This window comes from Staurois parvus, unplaced genomic scaffold (genome assembly GCF_062004578.1).
Source record: "Staurois parvus isolate SC_StPar_1 unplaced genomic scaffold, SC_StPar_1.0 ptg000491l, whole genome shotgun sequence".
Classification (NCBI taxonomy): domain Eukaryota; kingdom Metazoa; phylum Chordata; class Amphibia; order Anura; family Ranidae; genus Staurois; species Staurois parvus.
The window spans coordinates 43,102-62,500 of NW_028318287.1; the positions used below are offsets into that span (position 1 = coordinate 43,102).

At 46.3% G+C, this 19,399-nt stretch overlaps 1 protein-coding gene across 1 annotated transcript in view; it reads right to left on the reverse strand.

The window, feature by feature from the left end:
- Positions 1–1,616: 1,616 nt before the first annotated feature.
- Positions 1,617–19,399, reverse strand: part of LOC149452180 (FRAS1-related extracellular matrix protein 1-like) — a 278,816-nt gene continuing 261,033 nt past the window's right edge. The window contains exons 31-35 of the mRNA XM_089689678.1: positions 12,666–12,853; positions 9,033–9,191; positions 6,795–6,910; positions 4,313–4,398; positions 1,617–2,249 (exon numbers count right to left, since the gene is read on the reverse strand). Coding sequence (XP_089545804.1) covers positions 2,053–2,249; positions 4,313–4,398; positions 6,795–6,910; positions 9,033–9,191; positions 12,666–12,853 — 746 coding nt within the window. The 3' untranslated portion in view covers positions 1,617–2,052. The remainder of the gene's footprint in view (positions 2,250–4,312; positions 4,399–6,794; positions 6,911–9,032; positions 9,192–12,665; positions 12,854–19,399) is intronic.

Sequence of the window (19,399 nt, forward strand, 5' to 3'; positions counted from 1 at the left end):
ATGTCATCAGGGGAATCCCTCCCAGGGCCTCCCCCCGGATCAGGCATGGTTCCTGGGCCAAGCTAGTAGGCAAGGCTCAGGCTTGAAAACGTTGGTTCTCAGGGAGAGCTTCTTCAGTGTGTCCTCCTCCTTCTCCCACTGATCACCAATGTAACGAACATTCTTCCCACTGATCACCAATGTAAGGAGCATTTTTCCCACTGACCACCAATGTAAAGAGCATTTTTCCCACTGACCACCAATGTAAGGAGCATTCTTCCCACTGACCACCAATGTAAGGAGCATTCTTCCCACTGACCACCAATGTAAGGAGCATTCTTCCCATTGACCAGCAATGTAAAGAGCATTTTTCCCACTGACCACCAATGTAAGGAGCATTCTTCCCACTGACCACCAATTGAAGGAGCATTCTTCCCAATGACCACCAATTGAAGGAGCATTCTTCCCATTGACCACCAATGTAAGGAGCATTCTTCCCATTGACCACCAATGTAAGTAGCATTCTTCCCATTGACCAGCAATGTAAGGAGCATTCTTCCCACTGACCACCAATCTAAGAGACATTCTTCCCATTGCCCACCAATGTAAGAGATATTCTTCCCACTGATCTCCAATGTAAGGAGCATTCTTCCCACTGACCACCAATGTAAGGAGCATTCTTCCCAATGACCACCAATGTAAGGAGCGTTCTTCCCATTGACCACCAATGTAAGGAGCATTCATCCCACTGACCACCAATGTAAGAGACATTCTTCCCACTGATCACCAATGTAAGGGGTATTCTTCCCACTGACCCCCAATGTAAGGGACATTCTTCCCACTGACCGCCAATGTAAGGGACATTCTTCCCACTGACCGCCAATGTAAGGAGCATTCTTCCCACTGATCACCAATGTAAGGGGCATTCTTCCCACTGATCACCAATGTAAGGGACATTCTTCCCACTGACCACCAATGTAAGGGACATTCTTCTCACTGATCACCAATGTAAGGGACATTCTTCCCACTGATCACCAATGTAAGGGGCATTCTTCCCATTGACCACCAATGTAAGGGACATTCTTCCCACTGATCACCAATGTAAGGAGCATTCTTCCCACTGATCACCAATGTAAGGGGCATTCTTCCCATTGACCACCAATGTAAGGGGCATTCTTCCCATTGACCTATGTAAGGGGCTTTCTTTCCACTGACTACCAATGCAGGAAGCATTATTCACCCTGAGCAGCATTATAATGGAACCCTTCTACCACTAACCACCAGTGTAAGGAGGCTCCTTTCCCAATGACCACCAGTGTTAGGTGGTCCTTCTCCCACTGACCACCAATCTAAGGGCCCCTGACCACTCCAATTTACTTTTTGTCTGCCAGAAGTTGTCTGATGACTATCACCATTCAATCCACTTCCTCTGAGCTCTGGTCATTCTAGATCCAGCCCAGCTGTGAAAGGAGAAGCAGCACAGGGAGGATCTCATCTCTCTCTCACTGCCCAGCACACTTTTTGTCATCCCATGCACCGATTGGCTCCTTGTGCTGCTTCTTCCTCTGAGAATCCGGCTCTGCTGTACAGGAACTGCAAGAGGTTGATACCAGGTTCCAATCAGATACTTACACGGCTTCTATTTACAAGACACATTTATTGATGTAATAAATGAATACAGAGTTGCATTTAATTTTCTCTTTTATATCTGCCTGGAGCTCAGCGTTCACTTGCTGTTGAAGAATTTCTGGACCAGTCTCTAGAGAGACCGGAATAAATAAACGCACTATTGTCGAAAATTCTCTTTGGATTTATTGGTGGAAAGTTCTAAGAGCTTTATATATATAAAAACAAGAAAAAATAGAAAAAGTGAAACATTTCATATGAGGACGATTTATGAGCTCTCATAAAACTGCTACAAACGTCTGCATTAAATACAAGTACTGTACACTGCGCTGGGTACGGCACCTCAGGGACGGATAGTAATATCCCCGTAATCTCGCGCCTTTTTACTATCTGTAAGGTTAAACGTGGGCGCCGTTGACTTCCCGCCATCGGTAGGATTCAGCAGCTTTATAACATCATGGAGCAAATGTATCTGTGTCTCTCGCTGCAGCTTCTCTCCGTCCATTCTTTCCTCCTCCGGACGAGGATGCAGCTTTCCTCCGAGGCTCCGGACAGAAATGAATACGATGGTTTGAAGCTGCTGGGCCTCCAGTGTTGTCCACTTGCCCATGACCAAGGCGGGCGTCTCTCTGATGACTTCAGGCCTGAGGGAACAAAGATCTGGATTACGCAAAAAGTGGTCCCGTTGGATCTCGATCATTCTTTTGACAGCACAGTCATTGCTCTGGGAGAGCGCACTGGACATGCTCTCAGCGCCAGGAGCAGACTGACAACTCATGGGGCCCCTGGGCAATAGGGGATCATGGGGCCCCTGTGTTCTTGCCCACACTCAAAGCACACCCAAAAAAGCCTATAAAAGGTACCTGAAATAATATGTACTGAGAAAAATGGTGATGTGTTCCATATTTATTTTACCCACTGTACATATATACTGTATGTATATATATATATATATATATATATATATACACAGTGGGGATCGAAAGTTTGGGCACCCCAGCTAAAAATTTGTATTATTGTGCATAAAGAAGCCAAGGAAAGATGGAAAAATCTCCAAAAGGCATCAAATTACAGATTAGACATTCTTATAATATGTCAGCAAAAGTTAGATTTTATTTCCATCATTTACACTTTCAAAATAACAGAAAACAAAAAAATGGCGTCTGCAAAAGTTTGGGCACCCTGCAGAATTTATAGCATGCACTGCCCCCTTTGCCAAGCTGAGACCTGCCAGTGTCATGGATTGTTCTCAATCATCGTCTGGGAAGACCAGGTGATGTCAATCTCAAAGGTTTTAAATGCCCAGACTCATCTGACCTTGTCCTAACAATCAGCACTATGGGTTCTTCTAAGCAGTTGTCTAGAAAACTGAAACTGAAAATAGTTGACGCTCAGAAAGCTGGAGAAGGCTATAAGAAGATAGCAAAGCGTTTTCAGATGTCAATATCCTCTGTTCGGAATGTAATTAAGAAATGGCAGTCATCAGGAACAGTGGAAGTTAAAGCAAGATCTGGAAGACCAAGAAAAATATCAGACAGAACAGCTCGCAGGATTGTGAGAAACACAATTCAAAACCCACGTTTGACTGCACTATCTCTCCAGAAAGATCTGGCAGACACTGGAGTTGTGGTACACTATTCCACTATAAAGAGATACTTGTACAAATATGGGCTTCATGGAAGAGTCATGAGAAGAAAACCTCTTCTACGTCCTCACCACAAAAATCATCGTTTGAACTTAGCAAATGAACTTATAGACAAGCCTGATGCATTTTGGAAACAAGTTCTGTGGACCGATGAGGTTAAAATTGAACTTTTTGGCCGGAATGAGCAAAGGTACGTTTGGAGAAGAAGGGGCACAGAATTGAATGAAAAGAACCTCTGTCCAACTGTGAAGCATGGGGTTGGATCAATCATGCTTTGGGGTTGTGTTGCAGCCAGTGGCACAGGGAACATCTCACGAGTAGAAGGAAAAATGGATTCAATAAAATTTCAGCAAATTTTGGATGGTAACTTGATGCCATCTGTAAAAAAGCTGAAGTTAAAGAGAGGATGGCTTCTACAAATGGATAATGATCCTAAACACACCTCGATATCCACGGGGGATTACATCAAGAGGCGTAAACTGAAGGTTTTGCCATGGCCTTCACAATCTCCTGACCTCAACATAATTGAAAATCTATGGATAGACCTTAAAAGAGCAGTGCGTGACAGACAGCCCAGAAATCTCAAAGAACTGGAAGACTTTTATAAGGAAGAATGGGCAAAGATACCTCAAACAAGAATTGAAAGACTCTTGGCTGGCTACAAAAAGCGTTTACAAGCTGTGATACTTGCCAAAGGGGCAGTACAAGATATTAACTCTGCAGGGTGCCCAAACTTTTGCAGACGCCATTTTTTTGTTTTCTGTTATTTTGAAAGTGTAAATGATGGAAATAAAATCTAACTTTTGTTGACATATTATAAGAATGTCTAATCTGTAATTTGATGCCTTTTGGAGATTTTTCCATCTTTCCTTGGCTTCTTTATGCACATTAATACAAATTTTTAGCTGGGGTGCCCAAACTTTCGATCCCCACTGTATATACACACACACACACACACACACACACACACATATATATATATATAATTTCTTTACTCTGACCATAATAAACACAGAAAATAAGTACAACACTTTTCTACGTTACGTTCTAGTAATATCTTACCGATCCAAAATGGCTTCTTGTTGGCGAACTTCCAGAGCCACCTCATCGCCGATTGTGAATGGACACTTGTTAAGTGACTGCCCGGCCTGAAATACAGAAGCTGGGGGTTAGGCTAAATCTTTGGAAAGACCACACTCCATATTCGCCTAAACATTTCTGGATCCCGCCACTAATTTCGTGTTCCGAAATATGTGATCATGTGAGCTGGAGAGTCACAAGTTTACGTGAAGGTGCTCTATATTGTAATATGTATACTCATGTTTGTTGGGGAGCCAATACATATTTAGCATTTTCTATGTTTATATAATGATAATATATTCCATAGTGGTGTACAAAGTAAACAAGGCTCTATCAGTCCTTGTCCCAACCATACCAGTCACTGTCCCATTTACACCAACCCCTCTCCCAGTTGCACCAGCCCCTATCCCAGTTGTACCAGCCCCATCCCAACCATACCAGTCCCTGTCTCATTTACACCAGCCCCTGTCTCAGTTGCACCTGCCCCATCCAAACCATACCAGTCCCTGTCCCATTTACACCAGCCCCTCTCCCAGTTGTACCAGCCCCATCCCAATCATACCAGTCCCTGTCCCATTTACACCAACCCCTCTCCCAGTTGTACCAGCCCATCCCAACCATACCAGTCCATGTCTCATTTACACCAGCCCCTCTCCCAGTTGTACCAGCCCCATCCCAACCGTACCAGTCCCTGTCCCATTTACACCAGCCCCTGTCTCGGTTGCACCTGCCCCATCCCAACCATACCAGTCCATGTCCCATTTACACCAGCCCCTCTCCCAGTTGTATCAGCCCATCCCAACCATACCAACCATACCAGTCCATGTCTCATTTACACCAGCCCCTCTCCCAGTTGTACCAGCCCCATCCCAACCGTACTAGCCCCTGTCCCATTTACACCAGCCCCTGTCTCGGTTGCACCTGCCCCATCCCAACCATACCAGTCCATGTCCCATTTACACCAGCCCCTCTCCCAGTTGTATCAGCCCCATCCCAACCATACCAGTCCCTGTCCCGTTTGCACCAGCCCCTCTCCCAGTTGCACCAGTCCCTATCCCAGTTGCACCAGCCCCATCCCGATCATTCCAGTTCATGTCCCATTTACACCAGCCCCTCTCCCAGTTGTATCAGCCCCATCCCAACCATACCAGTCCCTGTCCCGTTTGCACCAGCCCCTCTCCCAGTTGCACCAGTCCCTATCCCAGTTGCACCAGCCCCATCCCGATCATTCCAGTTCATGTCCCATTTACACCAGCCCCTGTCCCGGTTGCACCTGTCCCATCCCAACCATACCAGTCCATGTCTCATTTACACCAGCCCCTCTCTAAGTTGTACCAGCCCCATCCCAACCATACCAGTCCCTGTCCTATTTACACCAGCCCCTCTCCCAGTTGTACCAGCCCCATCCCAACCGTACTAGCCCCTGTCCCATTTACACCAGCCCCTGTCTCGGTTGCACCTGCCCCATCCCAACCATACCAGTCCATGTCCCATTTACACCAGCCCCTCTCCCAGTTGTATCAGCCCCATCCCAACCATACCAGTCCCTGTCCCGTTTGCACCAGCCCCTCTCCCAGTTGCACCAGTCCCTATCCCAGTTGCACCAGCCCCATCCCGATCATTCCAGTTCATGTCCCATTTACACCAGCCCCTGTCCCGGTTGCACCTGTCCCATCCCAACCATACCAGTCCATGTCTCATTTACACCAGCCCCTCTCTAAGTTGTACCAGCCCCATCCCAACCATACCAGTCCCTGTCCTATTTACACCAGTCCCTCTCCCAGTTGTACCAGCCCCATCCCAACCATACCAGTCCCTGTCTCATTTACACCAGCCCCTCTCTAAGTTGTACCAGCCCCATCCCAACCATACCAGTCCCTGTCCTATTTACACCAGTCCCTCTCCCAGTTGTATCAGCCCATCCCAACCATACCAGTCCCTGTCCCATTTACACCAGCCCCTGTCTCAGTTGCACCAGCCCCATCCAAACCATACCAGTCCCTGTCCCATTTACACCAGCCCTTCTCCCAGTTGTACCAGCCCATCCCAACCATACCAGTCCATGTCTCATTTACACCAGCCCCTGTCCCGGTTGCAGCTGCCCCATTCCAACCATACCAGTCCATGTCCCATTTACACCAGCCCCTCTCCCAGTGGTACCAGCCCCTGTCCCGGTTGCACCTGCCCCATTCCAACCATGCCAGTCCATGTCCCATTCACATCAGTCTCTGTCCTAACTGATCAACCTAGCAACATGTTTTTGGGAGGAAGTTGAACCCTCAATAGTACATGTATGGGGAGAACACCCAAACTGTTTGCAGTGTCCTTGTAGGTAATGGGTTCAGGACTTCAGCTCTGCAGGATCTCAGAATGCTAACTCCACCCCTATACAGATGAGGGGTTTAGAACTTATTACATTGAGGTTTGGATTCCACAAAGCATGAAAAGTGTGTCAGGGTCTTACATTTCCATACAGTCCTGCTCAGCCTCCTCCCAGGTGCTCTTCTTTTGGGTATTTAGATAATAGCAATATTTCTGGTGGTGAGTCCACCCTGCAGGACATCTCCTTGGCTTCTCTCTCTACAGGCAAGCAAAGTGTTAATATAAAACAAGCTCATGACATCATTACCATGGAGGGGGGAGGTTCTCCAAACTTCTCTCTGACATCATTGCCAATGTATGGACTGGACCCTGTAGAGAGGTTTTCCCCAGAGATCTCTCCAACATCATTACCAATATATGGACTGCTACCAAATATGGACTCTAGGGATGGGTTTCTCTGGAGTTCCCGCTGATATCATTACCCTTATATGGACCAATATCAAATATGGTCTCCGGGGACAGGTTTCCCCCGAAGATCCCTCTGACATCATTGCCCGTATACAGTATGGACTAATATCAACTATGGACTCTAGGAAGGGGTTTCCCTGGATTTCTCTCTGACATAATTACCCACACAGTATATGGACCAATAACAAATACAGGCTCCAGGGACAGGTTTCCCTGAAGATCAATTTGATATAATTGCTCATGTATGGAATAATACCAAATATGGACTCTGGAGACAGGTTTCCCTGAAGTTGCTTCTGACATTATTGCACATATATGGATTAATATCAAACATGGACTCTGAGGACTAGTTTCCCTAAAGTTCTCGTTGACATCATTGCCCATATATGGACCAATATCAACTATGGACTTTAGGAAGGGGTATTCCTGGAGTTCTCTGATATCTTTGCCCATACATGGACTAATATCATATATGGTCTCTGGGAATGGGTTTCCCTGAAGATCTCTCAGATATACAGTAATTGCCCATATATACACCAATATCAAATATGAACTCCACAAAGGGGTTTCTCTTGAGTTCTCTGATGTCATTGCCCTTATATGGACTAATACCAAATATGAACTATGGAGACAGGTTTCCCCGAAGTTGTCTCTGACATTATTTTCCATATATGGACTAATATCAAATATGGACTCTATGGATGGGTTTCCCTGGAGTTCTTGCTGATATCATTACCCTTATATGGACCAATATCAAATATGGTCTCTGGGGACAGGTTTCCCTGAAGATCCCTCTGACATCATTGCCTATATATGGACCAATATCAACTATGGACTTTAGGAAGGGGTTTTCCTGGAGTTCTCTGATATCTTTGCCCATGCATGGACTAATATCATACATGGTCTCTGGCAATGGGTTTCCCTGGAGATCTCTCAGATATACACCAATATAAAATATGAACTCTACAAATGGATTTCTCTTGAGTTCTCTGATGTCATTACCCTTATATGGACTAATACCAAATATGAACTATGGAGACAGGTTTCCCCGAAGTTGTCTGACATTATTTTCCATATATGGACTAATATCAGTTATGGACTCTGGGGACGGGTTTCCCTGAAGATCCCTCTGACATCATTGTCCATATATGGACCATTATCAATGATGGACTTAAGGAAGGAGTTTTCCTGAAGTTCTCTGACAGCATTACCCTTATATGGACCAATACTAAATATGGACTCTAGGGACAGCTTTCCTTGAAGATCTCTCTGACATCATTGCTCATTTATGGACTAATATAAATTATGGACTTTAGGAAAGGATTTCACTGAAGTTCTCTGACATGATTACCCTTATATGGACCAATATAAAATATGGACTCTGGAGTCAGGTTTCCCTGAAGATCTCCCTGACATAATTGCCCATATATGGAATGATATCCAATATGGACACTAGGAAGAGGTATCTCTGGAGTTCTCTCAAACATATATGGATTAATATCAAATACAGACCCTGGAGAGAAGTTTCCTTGGGCGTTCTCTCTGAACATCGTTACCCATATATGGACTAATCTGAGATATGGTCTTTATCAAGAGGTTTCTCTGAAATTCCCATCTGAATTTGGTAAAGTGACATTTTAGTCATAGATGAACATTTTGCATTAAAACGCCCTCAAAGTAGGAAGGTGCACTGCATATAATCATGTAATATGAGACTGCAGTCTGTATAGAAGCACTATGAAAAATCTACTTAATCTAGCTGCAGCACATGACAGATGAACACAACCTGAGTTGATTTTCTGATTTTTAGCCCAATTTCAGGGTTTGCTGAATGGAACCGCCTGCTCACTCACTTATTGCTTAGTCTAAACATTCATTTGCGTACTCTTAGGATCATTTTCAAAATGAATACCTGTTGTGTCCCGTTGTTCGATTGGTGTATTGAGTCTGGAGGGGCAGAATCATGCTGGGGGCGCTCTGGAGCAGAAAGACTGGGCGGAGCTCCTACCAGCCAGACTTCTCCTCTTCTGCGGGACTGTTGAGTTCCACCCAACGGCATCATTCCATGATGCTGCAACAGAACACAGAAAAATCAAAACGACCTCATTAGCCACGGAGAGGTGAAAGGACGACTCCAACTGAGATGATGTGTACATGTACATAGGAAATATCTAAACCTGCAATCTGCCTGTCTATATATTCATATCTATCTATCTATCTATCTATCTATCTATCTATCTATCTATCTATCTATCTATCTATCTATCTATCTATCCATTTCTATGTCTGTCTGTCTATCTCTCTATTTATCCATTCAGTCGTATCCAACCCTTGGCGATTGCATGGACCGTCGCTTGTAAGCGACTTTTTCCATGAATTCTCTTAGCAATTATTTACAGGGTAGGTTGCCAGGTCTTTCCCCAACCCCCACCATGCAGGAGATCCCGCATGGCCAGGGATGAAACTAGGACAATTTAGACAGGAGCCAATTAACCTACCAGCATGTCTTTGGAGTGTGGGAGGAAACCGGAGTACCCGCAGGAAACCCACACGAACACAGGGAGAACATGCAAACTCCATGCAGGAGGTGCCATGGTTGGGAATCGAACCCATGACCCAATTACTGCAAGGCAGACGTACTAACCACTAAGCCACTGTGCCGTCCCAAACCTGCAATAAATGTATAAAATTAGTATATAGAAGTATTAGAGAGAGTCCTAGGTTTGTAAGTCCAGTAAAAATGTATTTATCTTGGTAACAGATCAGAGGATATAGTCAATGCGTTTCAAGGTGTCAGCTCTCCCTTCATCATGGTGTGCTGGTAGTTGTTTGGGGATACTGGACAATGAAAAGTAAACGTATGACTATTAGAGAGATCACAGGTCCCCAGTCTAGCAGATGCATACTTTGTATAGAATGCATGAATACGTTACATTGTTCTGTCTCTCCAATCTAAGCATTGAAAGTGTGATCTCTGTAACTTACAGTTGTGATGAGATAGCGATAACTCCAATCTTAGTTGAATAACACAGGTAGTGACTGGATCAGATGACCCCTTGTAGATCTTGTGAAGTTTATTCCATAAACTGAGAGAATCTTACAACAATGAACAATTAAAAAAAAGACAAAAGTCCATCCAATTCAACCATTAAAAAAAAAAAAGTTATAATCCTACACCCACAGTTGATCCAGAGGAAAGCAAAAAAAAACCCAGCAAAGCATGATCCAATTTGCTCCTGCAGGGAAAAAAAAATCCTTCCCGATCCCCCGAGAGGCAATCGGATAATAACTGCTAGCACATGATGAAGGAGGAGCTGGGAGCCCCCGAAACGCGTTGGTACATCCTGTGACTTATCAAGTTAAATGCAAATTTCCTGGACTTGATACAAGGTCCCAGGGGCTCTCATCCTTTTATATACTATATTAACCACTCCAGGGACCCCCAGGGATAACCAGGGTCACAGAGAGCTGCCTGTATGACCTGTATATCAAGCCAACTGTTCGCCTATCACCATCATACATGTAAAGCAATGCATTTCTTTAAATGCAGGCAGTGTAGGTACCGAAATCTAACAAGAGATCAACCTCTTGCAGTCCCTGTACAGCAGAGCCAAAACTGGGAGAGGGAGAAGCAGCACAAGGAGTCAATCACAAGGATGCTGATAGGAGGAGAGAGCAGAGAGGCAGAGAAATGAGCTCAACACGCTTCTTCTCCTTTCACAGGCTGCAGTATTTTTTCTGCCACTAGATGCCTCTGTCTGATGACCAGCATGTTTCAACCCACTTCCTCTTAGTCCAGGTCATCCTAAATCATCTCTCTGCCACTCTACTCTCTCCTCCTATCAGCATGCTTCTTATCAGCAAATGAACTGATTGGCTCCTTCTGCTGCTTGTCCATCTCTCAGTCTTGTCTCTGCTGTACAGGGACTGCAAATTCAGGTCCTTACACTACCTGCATTTCTAGAAATATGTTTAGTGGTGCATTAACCGTTTGGCGCTGGCGCCTCTTGGCCCTTTAAGGGGTTTGTGATGCCAGGAGGCGGGGGTTTAGAGTCAGGTGACCAATCACGGCGGTCACATGATCGGAAAGCTCCCGACCGCAAGTAGCGATCGGGACCTTTCCATGAGGTGCAGGTAAATGTGCCAGGAACGTGCAGAGCGCTTGCTCTCGGCACATCCGCAAATATGGGGCCCCTCTGCACCAAAGCCCAGCCGCCAAGAGGCCGCATATTTGGTCACATGATCGGAAAGCTCCCGACCTCAAGTAGCGTTTGGGACCTTTCCACAAGGGCGGGTAAATATGCCAGGAGCACGCAGAGCGCTCGCTCTCGGCACATCCGCAAATATGGGGCCCCTCTGTACCAAGGCCCAGCCGCCAAGAGGCCACATATTTGGTCACATCATCGGAAAGCTCCCGACCGCAAGTAGCGATTGGGACTTTTCCATGAGGCGCCGGTAAATGTGCCAGGAGCGCGCAGAGCGCTCGCTCTCGGCACAGCTGCAAATATGGGGCCCCTCTGCACCAAGGCCCAGCCGCCAAGAGGCCGCATATTTGGTCACATGATTGGAAAGCTTCCGACCTCAAGTAGCGATTGGGACCTTTCCACAAGGGCGGGTAAATATGCCAGGAGCACGCAGAGCGCTCGCTCTCGGCACATCCGCAAATATGGGGCCCCTCAGCACCAAGGCCCAGCCGCCATTAGGCCGCATATTTGGTCACATGATCGGAAAGCTCCCGACCGCAAGTAGCGATCGGGACTTTTCCATGAGGCGCCGGTAAATGAGCCAGGAGCGCGCAGAGCGCTTGCTCTCGGCACATCCGCAAATATGGAGCCCTTCTGTACCAAGGCCCAGCCGCCAGGAGGCCACATATTTGGTCACATGTTTGGAAAGCTCCCGACCTCAAGTAGCGATCGGGACCTTTCCACGAGGCGCGGGAAAATATGCCAGGAGCGTGCAGAGCGCTCGCTCTCGGCACATCCGGAAATATGGGGCCCCTCGGCACCAAGGCCCAGCCGCCGAGAGGCCGCATACTTGGGTGCGCTCTGATTAGACGATTAGAGAGCTGCATTCAGTTGCATCTTATATATCGGTCTGGAGTTCAGTTAAAAAAAAAAAATTGGCAAGCATTGAAAAGGGTAAAGAAATTACGTCTGAGAGCTTCATCATCCCAATTATTGAATTATTGGAGACCTAACTCTGCTTTTCACCACTCCCCTCAATGAGGGTCTTAATCTCATCCCGCAGCCCCGTGTCATCTTCATCAGTCTGCGCTAATTAAATCGCCGGCGGAGGCCCGGGCCCCTCTTAAGAAAGAATGTCAACCTCGGCCCCAATTTATACCAACCACTCACCGAACCTGGAGCGGCGTAATGACATAATTAGATCTGTGCAATAATCCATAGAAGTTTTTCATTTGCTGGGAAGAACACTATCAATTAGGAATGAGTTATACCGTCTCATTTATTTCCACCGTTATTAATGCCCTTTTTTTTTTCTTCTTTTTTTTTGCTCTAGAGTCATCTGAGAGTTAAATTAAACCTACGAGGACGCTGCTTCCAGCAAAGGCCAGCTCCTGTCCCGGGCGGTCGATGCCGGGCACCGAATGATAAATCCGAGGGGCGGCTTGGATGGAGGCTCGCGTATTTGGCAGCCGGATCTGAGTGATCTGAGCGGAGATTTCGGCGTTTTTTCCGCGGCCCCTTGTGTTCGTGCTGTGGCCTCCGCAATGACCTGTTAACAAAAATGAATGGAGGTTACAAAAGAGACCCGCGTTTATCTGTCTTTTTTAATTTGAGAGGAATGTGGAGGCTGTTACACCCCCGGTCACATCAAGCTCCGACTTTGAAATCGTGCAAATTCACTGTAATTCGGGGGACATGACGATTTCAGGAGCGATTTTCAAGACAGCGGACACAGATGTGTATGCAAATCACACCACATTTAGTGCGTGTACTACTTTAGAAATCAGTGCGGCTCCGACCAAGTCGGAGCCCCACTGATATGACCGCTGTAATTGCAGACAATAGGGTGCGATGTGGCATGCATTGTGGCAACACCCAAATATTGCAGAGTTCCCCTTTAACCTATTGGCACTGGCGCCTCCCGGCCCTTTAAGAGTTTCAGAATCCGGGAGGTGGGGTTTTAAGGTCATGTGACCACCGTGATTCGCCGTCACGGTGGTCACATAATCAGGAAAAGGTCCCGATCGAAAGGAGAGATCGGGACCTTTCCGGGAGTCACGGACATATGTGCTGGGAGCACGCAGGGTGCACGCTCTCAGCACATATGTAATTTCTAATTGCACGCAAATATGCGACCGCTCGGCGCCAAGGCCCAGGCGCTGAGAGGCCGCATATTTGCGTGCGATCGGCGTTAAGGGGTTAAACTCTAACACTTCTAGCAGCCTCTGTTTGCAAAATCATGGTCACCAGCTCACTTCCCCCCTCCCTTATTTCCTGTGGAGTAATGTGTTCCAGCTTGTAGTTGGTATCCTCATCTGCAGCTGGCATTCAAGGCCATATACTGCACAGTTTAGAAAGCCTTTTGAATGTACAGAAAGTGAAAAAGGAAAAATATGCATTGTGACGTAACTGTTAATATGTATACTCTGTGAGATGTTTTTGAAGCCACTTAGCTTTGCAGACAAGAGTCTGGCTAAGTTTCAACCAGCGCTGGTTAAATAAAAGGTTTGTTTTCCTCAAGTTCGTGTCCGGAGTTTACCTGGTATCCCCAAAGCTGCCGCTACAGCATGGCATGCAAATCGCATGCCAAGTTGCACCTAGTGCGACCGGGGTCCTATTGTGGTCACCTACAGCAGGGGTCACCAAAGTTTTCAATATGGGGGCAACATTGTATATTTTATTATTAAAGTGGAACCGCAGTGCATCTGAGCACCACAAACCAAAACTGCTATTTAAGTCATTGTTAATATTCAAACTCCCCCATCCATCTATGCCTCCATGCTTTATTTTGCTGAGAAATCACTTAGAAAAACACCCCCCAGCATTTTTGGAAGTGGCCATCTTGAGTAAGGGCAGATGATTTGTGTAGCATTTACTTCCTGGAATCCATCTGCCCTTAGCTCAGGCATTGCCTGAGCTGAGAACCCTCCCTCCCCTCCTGAAGACTGCTGGGATGTAGGACACCATTTAACTAGGCATGAAAACAAGGAAGTAACTAAAGAAATGTTGGGGATGCAACAGCATGTACTATACAGTATTGTGTGTTAATATCACTTGACCAGTAGATGGCACTGTACACTAAGGTTACCAGTTGTGCATATCTGTAAAACTTGTTGGTTCTTTTTCTTTTCTCTCTCTCTTTATAACCAAGATGTCTGCCGTTACAGTTTGCTAAAATGTTTTGTATGTTTGCAACTTAAGCCACACAAGTAAACCAAGTTCTGCCTCATCACAAGCTACTAGTGTCTTCTTTAACACATAACCAACAAGAAATGTATTAAAAAAAATTAAAACAAGTAAATATTATTATTACAGTATATTATTATTATACAGGATTTATATAGTGCCAACAGTTTGTGCAGCACTTTACAAAATGAAGGTAGATATTACAGTGACAATTCAATTTGGTACAAAAGGAATCAGGGGGCCCGGCTCATTAGAGCTTACAATCTAGGAGGAAGGGTTGAGTGATACAAAAGGTAATAGCTGTGGGGGGGTGAGCTGATGGAGGAAATAAATGGCGGTTTACTAGTTAGAAGCAGGGTAGGCTTCTTTAAAGAGAGAGGTTTTCAGGGATCGTCTAAAGGTGGATAGATTAGGAGATAACCAGACAGATTGGGGTAGGGAGTTCCGTAGGATGGGAGACGCATGGGAGAAGTCCTGGAGGCGAGCATGGGAGGAGGTGACATGGGAACTAGAAAGCAGGAGCAGGAGGCGAAGAGGGATTTGGTTGATATTTTGAGACCAGGTTGGTGATGTAGCTGGGGGCAGAGTTGTGGATGGCTTTGTAAGTTGTTGTTAGTATTTAGAATTTTATTCATTGGGCGAGTGGAAGCCAGTGGAGGGATTGGCAGAGAGGGATGGAGGACACTGAGTGGAAGCCAGTGGACGGATTGGCAGAGAGGGGTGGAGGACACTGAATGGAAGCCAGTGGAGGGATTGGCAGAGAGGGGTGGAGGACACTGAGTGGAGGCCAGTGGAGGGATTGGCAGAGAGGAGTGGAGGACACTGAGTGGAAGCCAGTGGAGGGATTGGCAGAGAGGGGTGGAGGACACTGAATGGAAGCCAGTGGAGGGATTGGCAGAGAGGGGTGGAGGACACTGAATGGAAGCCAGTGGAGGCACTGGCAGAGAGGGATGGAGGACACTGAGTGGAAACCAGTGGAGGGATTGGCAGAGAGGGGTGGAGGACACTGAATGGAAGCCAGTGGAGGGATTGGCAGAGAGGGGTGGAGGACACTGAGTGAAGGTCAGTGGAGGGATTGGCAGAGAGGGGTGGAGGACACTGAGTGGAAGCCAGTGGAGGGATTGGCAGAGAGGGGTGGAGGACACTGAATGGAAGCCAGTGGAGGGATTGGCAGAGAGGGGTGGAGGACACTGAATGGAAGCCAGTGGAGGGATTGGCAGAGAGGGGTGGAGGACACTGAATGGAAACCAGTGGAGGGATTGATGAATTCAAGAGCATGTGTGCTAAGAAAAGTCACAAGGAGAGTGTGGCCATTCCAAATCCCCTACATGAACCTTTAGAGTCCAAAACAACGGTTTGTCATGAAGTTGTCATTAGACAAGCAGACAAAGGAGAGGGTTTGGTAATTCAAGACAAGGAGATATACACTCACCGGTACACCTGTTCAATTGCTTGGTAACACAAATTGCTAATCAGCCAATCACATGGCAGCAACTCAATGCATTTAGGCATCTAGATATGGTGAAGAGGACTTGCTGAAGTTCAAACTGAGCATCAGAATGGGGAAGAAAGGAGATTTAAGTGACTTTGAACATGGCATGGTTGTTGGTGCCAGGCGGGCTGGTCTGAGTAATTAAAAAAAATGCTTATCTACTGGGATTTTCACGCACAACCATCTCCAGGGTTTACAGAGAATGGTCCGAAAAAGAGAAAATATCCCGTGAACGGTAGTTGTGTGGAGGAAAATGCCTTGTTGAGGTCAGAGGAAAATGGGCAGACTGGTTCCAGATGATAGAAAGGCAACAGTAACTCATGTCAATATGGAGCAAAATCTCTGAGGAATGTTTCTAACACTTTGTTGAATCTATGCCATGAAGAATGAAGTCAGTTCTGAAGGCAAAAGGGGTCCAGCCCGAAACTAGCAAGGTGCACCTAATAAAGTGGCCGGTGAGTGTATATAGGAGAAGCCGAGAGACTCGGGAGAACAAGAAACTTCTGAAACACTCCCAGGAGATCCTGTCACTCAAAAAAGATCTCAAATCACTATTAGAGATGCAACTGATGGAGTTTTGACCAAGGACGAATATTATTTCTTAGATAAAAAATATCGAGCCACTCCATATTTTTATCATATTCCAAAAATCCACAAAAATATAGAAAACCCTTCAGGGTGGCCCATCATACTTGTTATAGAGTGCTAAACTAGCAACCTTGGCTAATTACATCCATTTTTTTCTTGCAGGACATAGTCACGAACAGGGGCGGACTGACCATTTGGAAACTCGGGCACTGTCCGTGGGCCCAGGGTCAGTAGGGAGCCCCATGAGATGCCCCTAGTACCTTTTTTCATAGGCTTTTTTGAGTTTGGGCAAGGACACAGGGGCCCCATGATCCCCTATTGCCCGGGGGCCCCATGAGTTGTCAGTCCGCCCCTGGTCACGAACCTGCCCTCTAATGTCAAAAACTCCAGCCACATGCTGGATATAATATTGCATTATTCTTGGCAAGAAGGTTACAGGTCGGTCGTTAGATGTAACATTTCTATACATCTCCATCAAACATGAATTTGGTCTGATGGTTATTCAATACTTCCTATCAAAGGACCAGCCATTTCTGTTCAAGCAGGCCCAATCCCTATATGACATATCCAGCGATGTGCACTGGAGTCTTGGCTGTCCCGGGACTTCCTCTCCTCATTGGCTGAGAAAGCAGCGAGAGCCATTGGCTCCTACTGCTGTCAATCACAGCCAGTGAGCCAATTAGAAGAGAAAGGGGTGGGGCTGAGCCGCAGCTCCATGTGTGAATGGACACACGAAGCAGCAGCTGGGGAGTGCGCATGCTCGGGTGCCCCCATAGCAAGCTGCTTGCTGTGGCGGCACCCAACAGGAGGGAGGGGCCAGGAGTGCTTGCGGGGGACCTGAGAAGAGGGGGATCCAGGCTACTCTGTGCAAAACCACCACACACAGCAGGCAAATATAGACATGTTTTTTTTATCTTTTAATGTAAGCTTTTAGAATCACAACCATTTTTAATTTATGGGCAAACGCAACAGGCAAATACACGGTACAGCCATGGGGACCAGGTTCTCTCCAAGCTTTACCAATCTTTTCATGGGCTACTGGGAACTCCAGTACATTTGGTCTAATAACCCATTTGAGGCAAACCTGGTCCTATACATGAGATATATCGATGATATTTTAATCATATGGGATAGCATGGATGTACAGTGGGCGTCTTAGATCACTGCAAGAATAAGCCATTCGGCATCAGCTTCACTCATATCATCAGTGATCGAAGTTTAGTTTTTCTCGATTTGGAGCTGAGGTCTGAACCAGATGGATCCATCCTCTCTAAAACACATTTTAACCCCAGTGCAGGGAAGTCATATTTCCATGCTAGGAGTAACCATCACCCCGCTGGATCAGAAATATACCCTTTGGTCAATTCTGTAGATTAAAACGCACCTGCACTATGAAACAGGATTATGTCGAACAAGGGAGAACCCTCAAAAAGAAATGTAGAGACAAAGGCCATCAGGATACCCACATTGAAGAGGCCTACAATAAATATTTGCTTCTTTATACGGAAAATAAGAAAAAGACTAGTAAGGTTTCAACTAGGGTTTCACTGATATCGGTGCCGATACTAAGCATTTGCATGAATATGATACTCGAGGTATCGGCACTCATGCAAATGCACGGATACCTAAAACTGATAGCGGAAGCAACGTCATGAAGGAGGAGTCGGCCTATATCTCTATCATGGCAGCTTCAGCTACTCGTAACTAATCCCATTGAAGCGGGTTGTGGTGTCCCCCTCCACAGAGTCTGTTCTGTGATATTCCCACTCCTTGGTTACTGGAGGATGGAGAGCAGAGGAGACAGTAAGTCTTCCCTCAGCCTGCCATATGCATCATATATGTATCTGTATGAGCATCTGCTTGGTAGGTTTCTGTGGACATCTGCATGGTGTGTATGGGCATCTGCTATCAGGGTTTATGGTGTGTAAGGGCATCTGCTATCTGGCTGTACGGTGTGTTCGGGCATATTCTATCTTATTGTACAGTGTATATGAACATCTGCGATCTGGGTGTACGGTGTATCTGGGCATCTGCTATCTGGGTGTACGGTGTATCTGGGCATCTGCTATCTGGGTGTACGGTGTATATGGCCATCTGCTATCTGGGTGTACGGTGTATATGGGCATCTGCTATCTGGGAATACAGTGTATATGGGCATCTGATATCTGGGTGTACGGTGTATATGGGCATCTGCTATCTGGGTATACAGTGTATATGGGCATCTGCTATCTGGGTGTACGGTGTATCTGGGCATCTGCTATCTGGGAATACAGTGTATATGGGCATCTGATATCTGGGTGTACGGTGTATATGGGCATCTGCTATCTGGGAGTACAGAGTATATGGGCATCTGCTATCTGGGAATACAGTGTATATGGGCATCTGCTATCTGGCTGTACGGTGTGTTCGGGCATATTCTATCTTATTGTACAGTGTATATGAACATCTGCGATCTGGGTGTACGGTGTATCTGGGCATCTGCTATCTGGGTGTACGGTGTATCTGGGCATCTGCTATCTGGGTGTACGGTGTATATGGCCATCTGCTATCTGGGTATACAGTGTATATGGGCATCTGCTATCTGGGTGTACGGTGTATATGGGCATCTGATATCTGGGTGTACGGTGTATATGGGCATCTGCTATCTGGGTGTACGGTGTATATGGGCATCTGCTATCTGGGTGTACGGTGTATATGGGCATCTGCTATCTGGGAATACAGTGTATATGGGCATCTGATATCTGGGTGTATGGTGTATATGGGCAAGTGTATAATCCAAATGCACACGTTCCTGCGTTAAAAATGGCTGTGTGTATAAGTGGGTGCTGC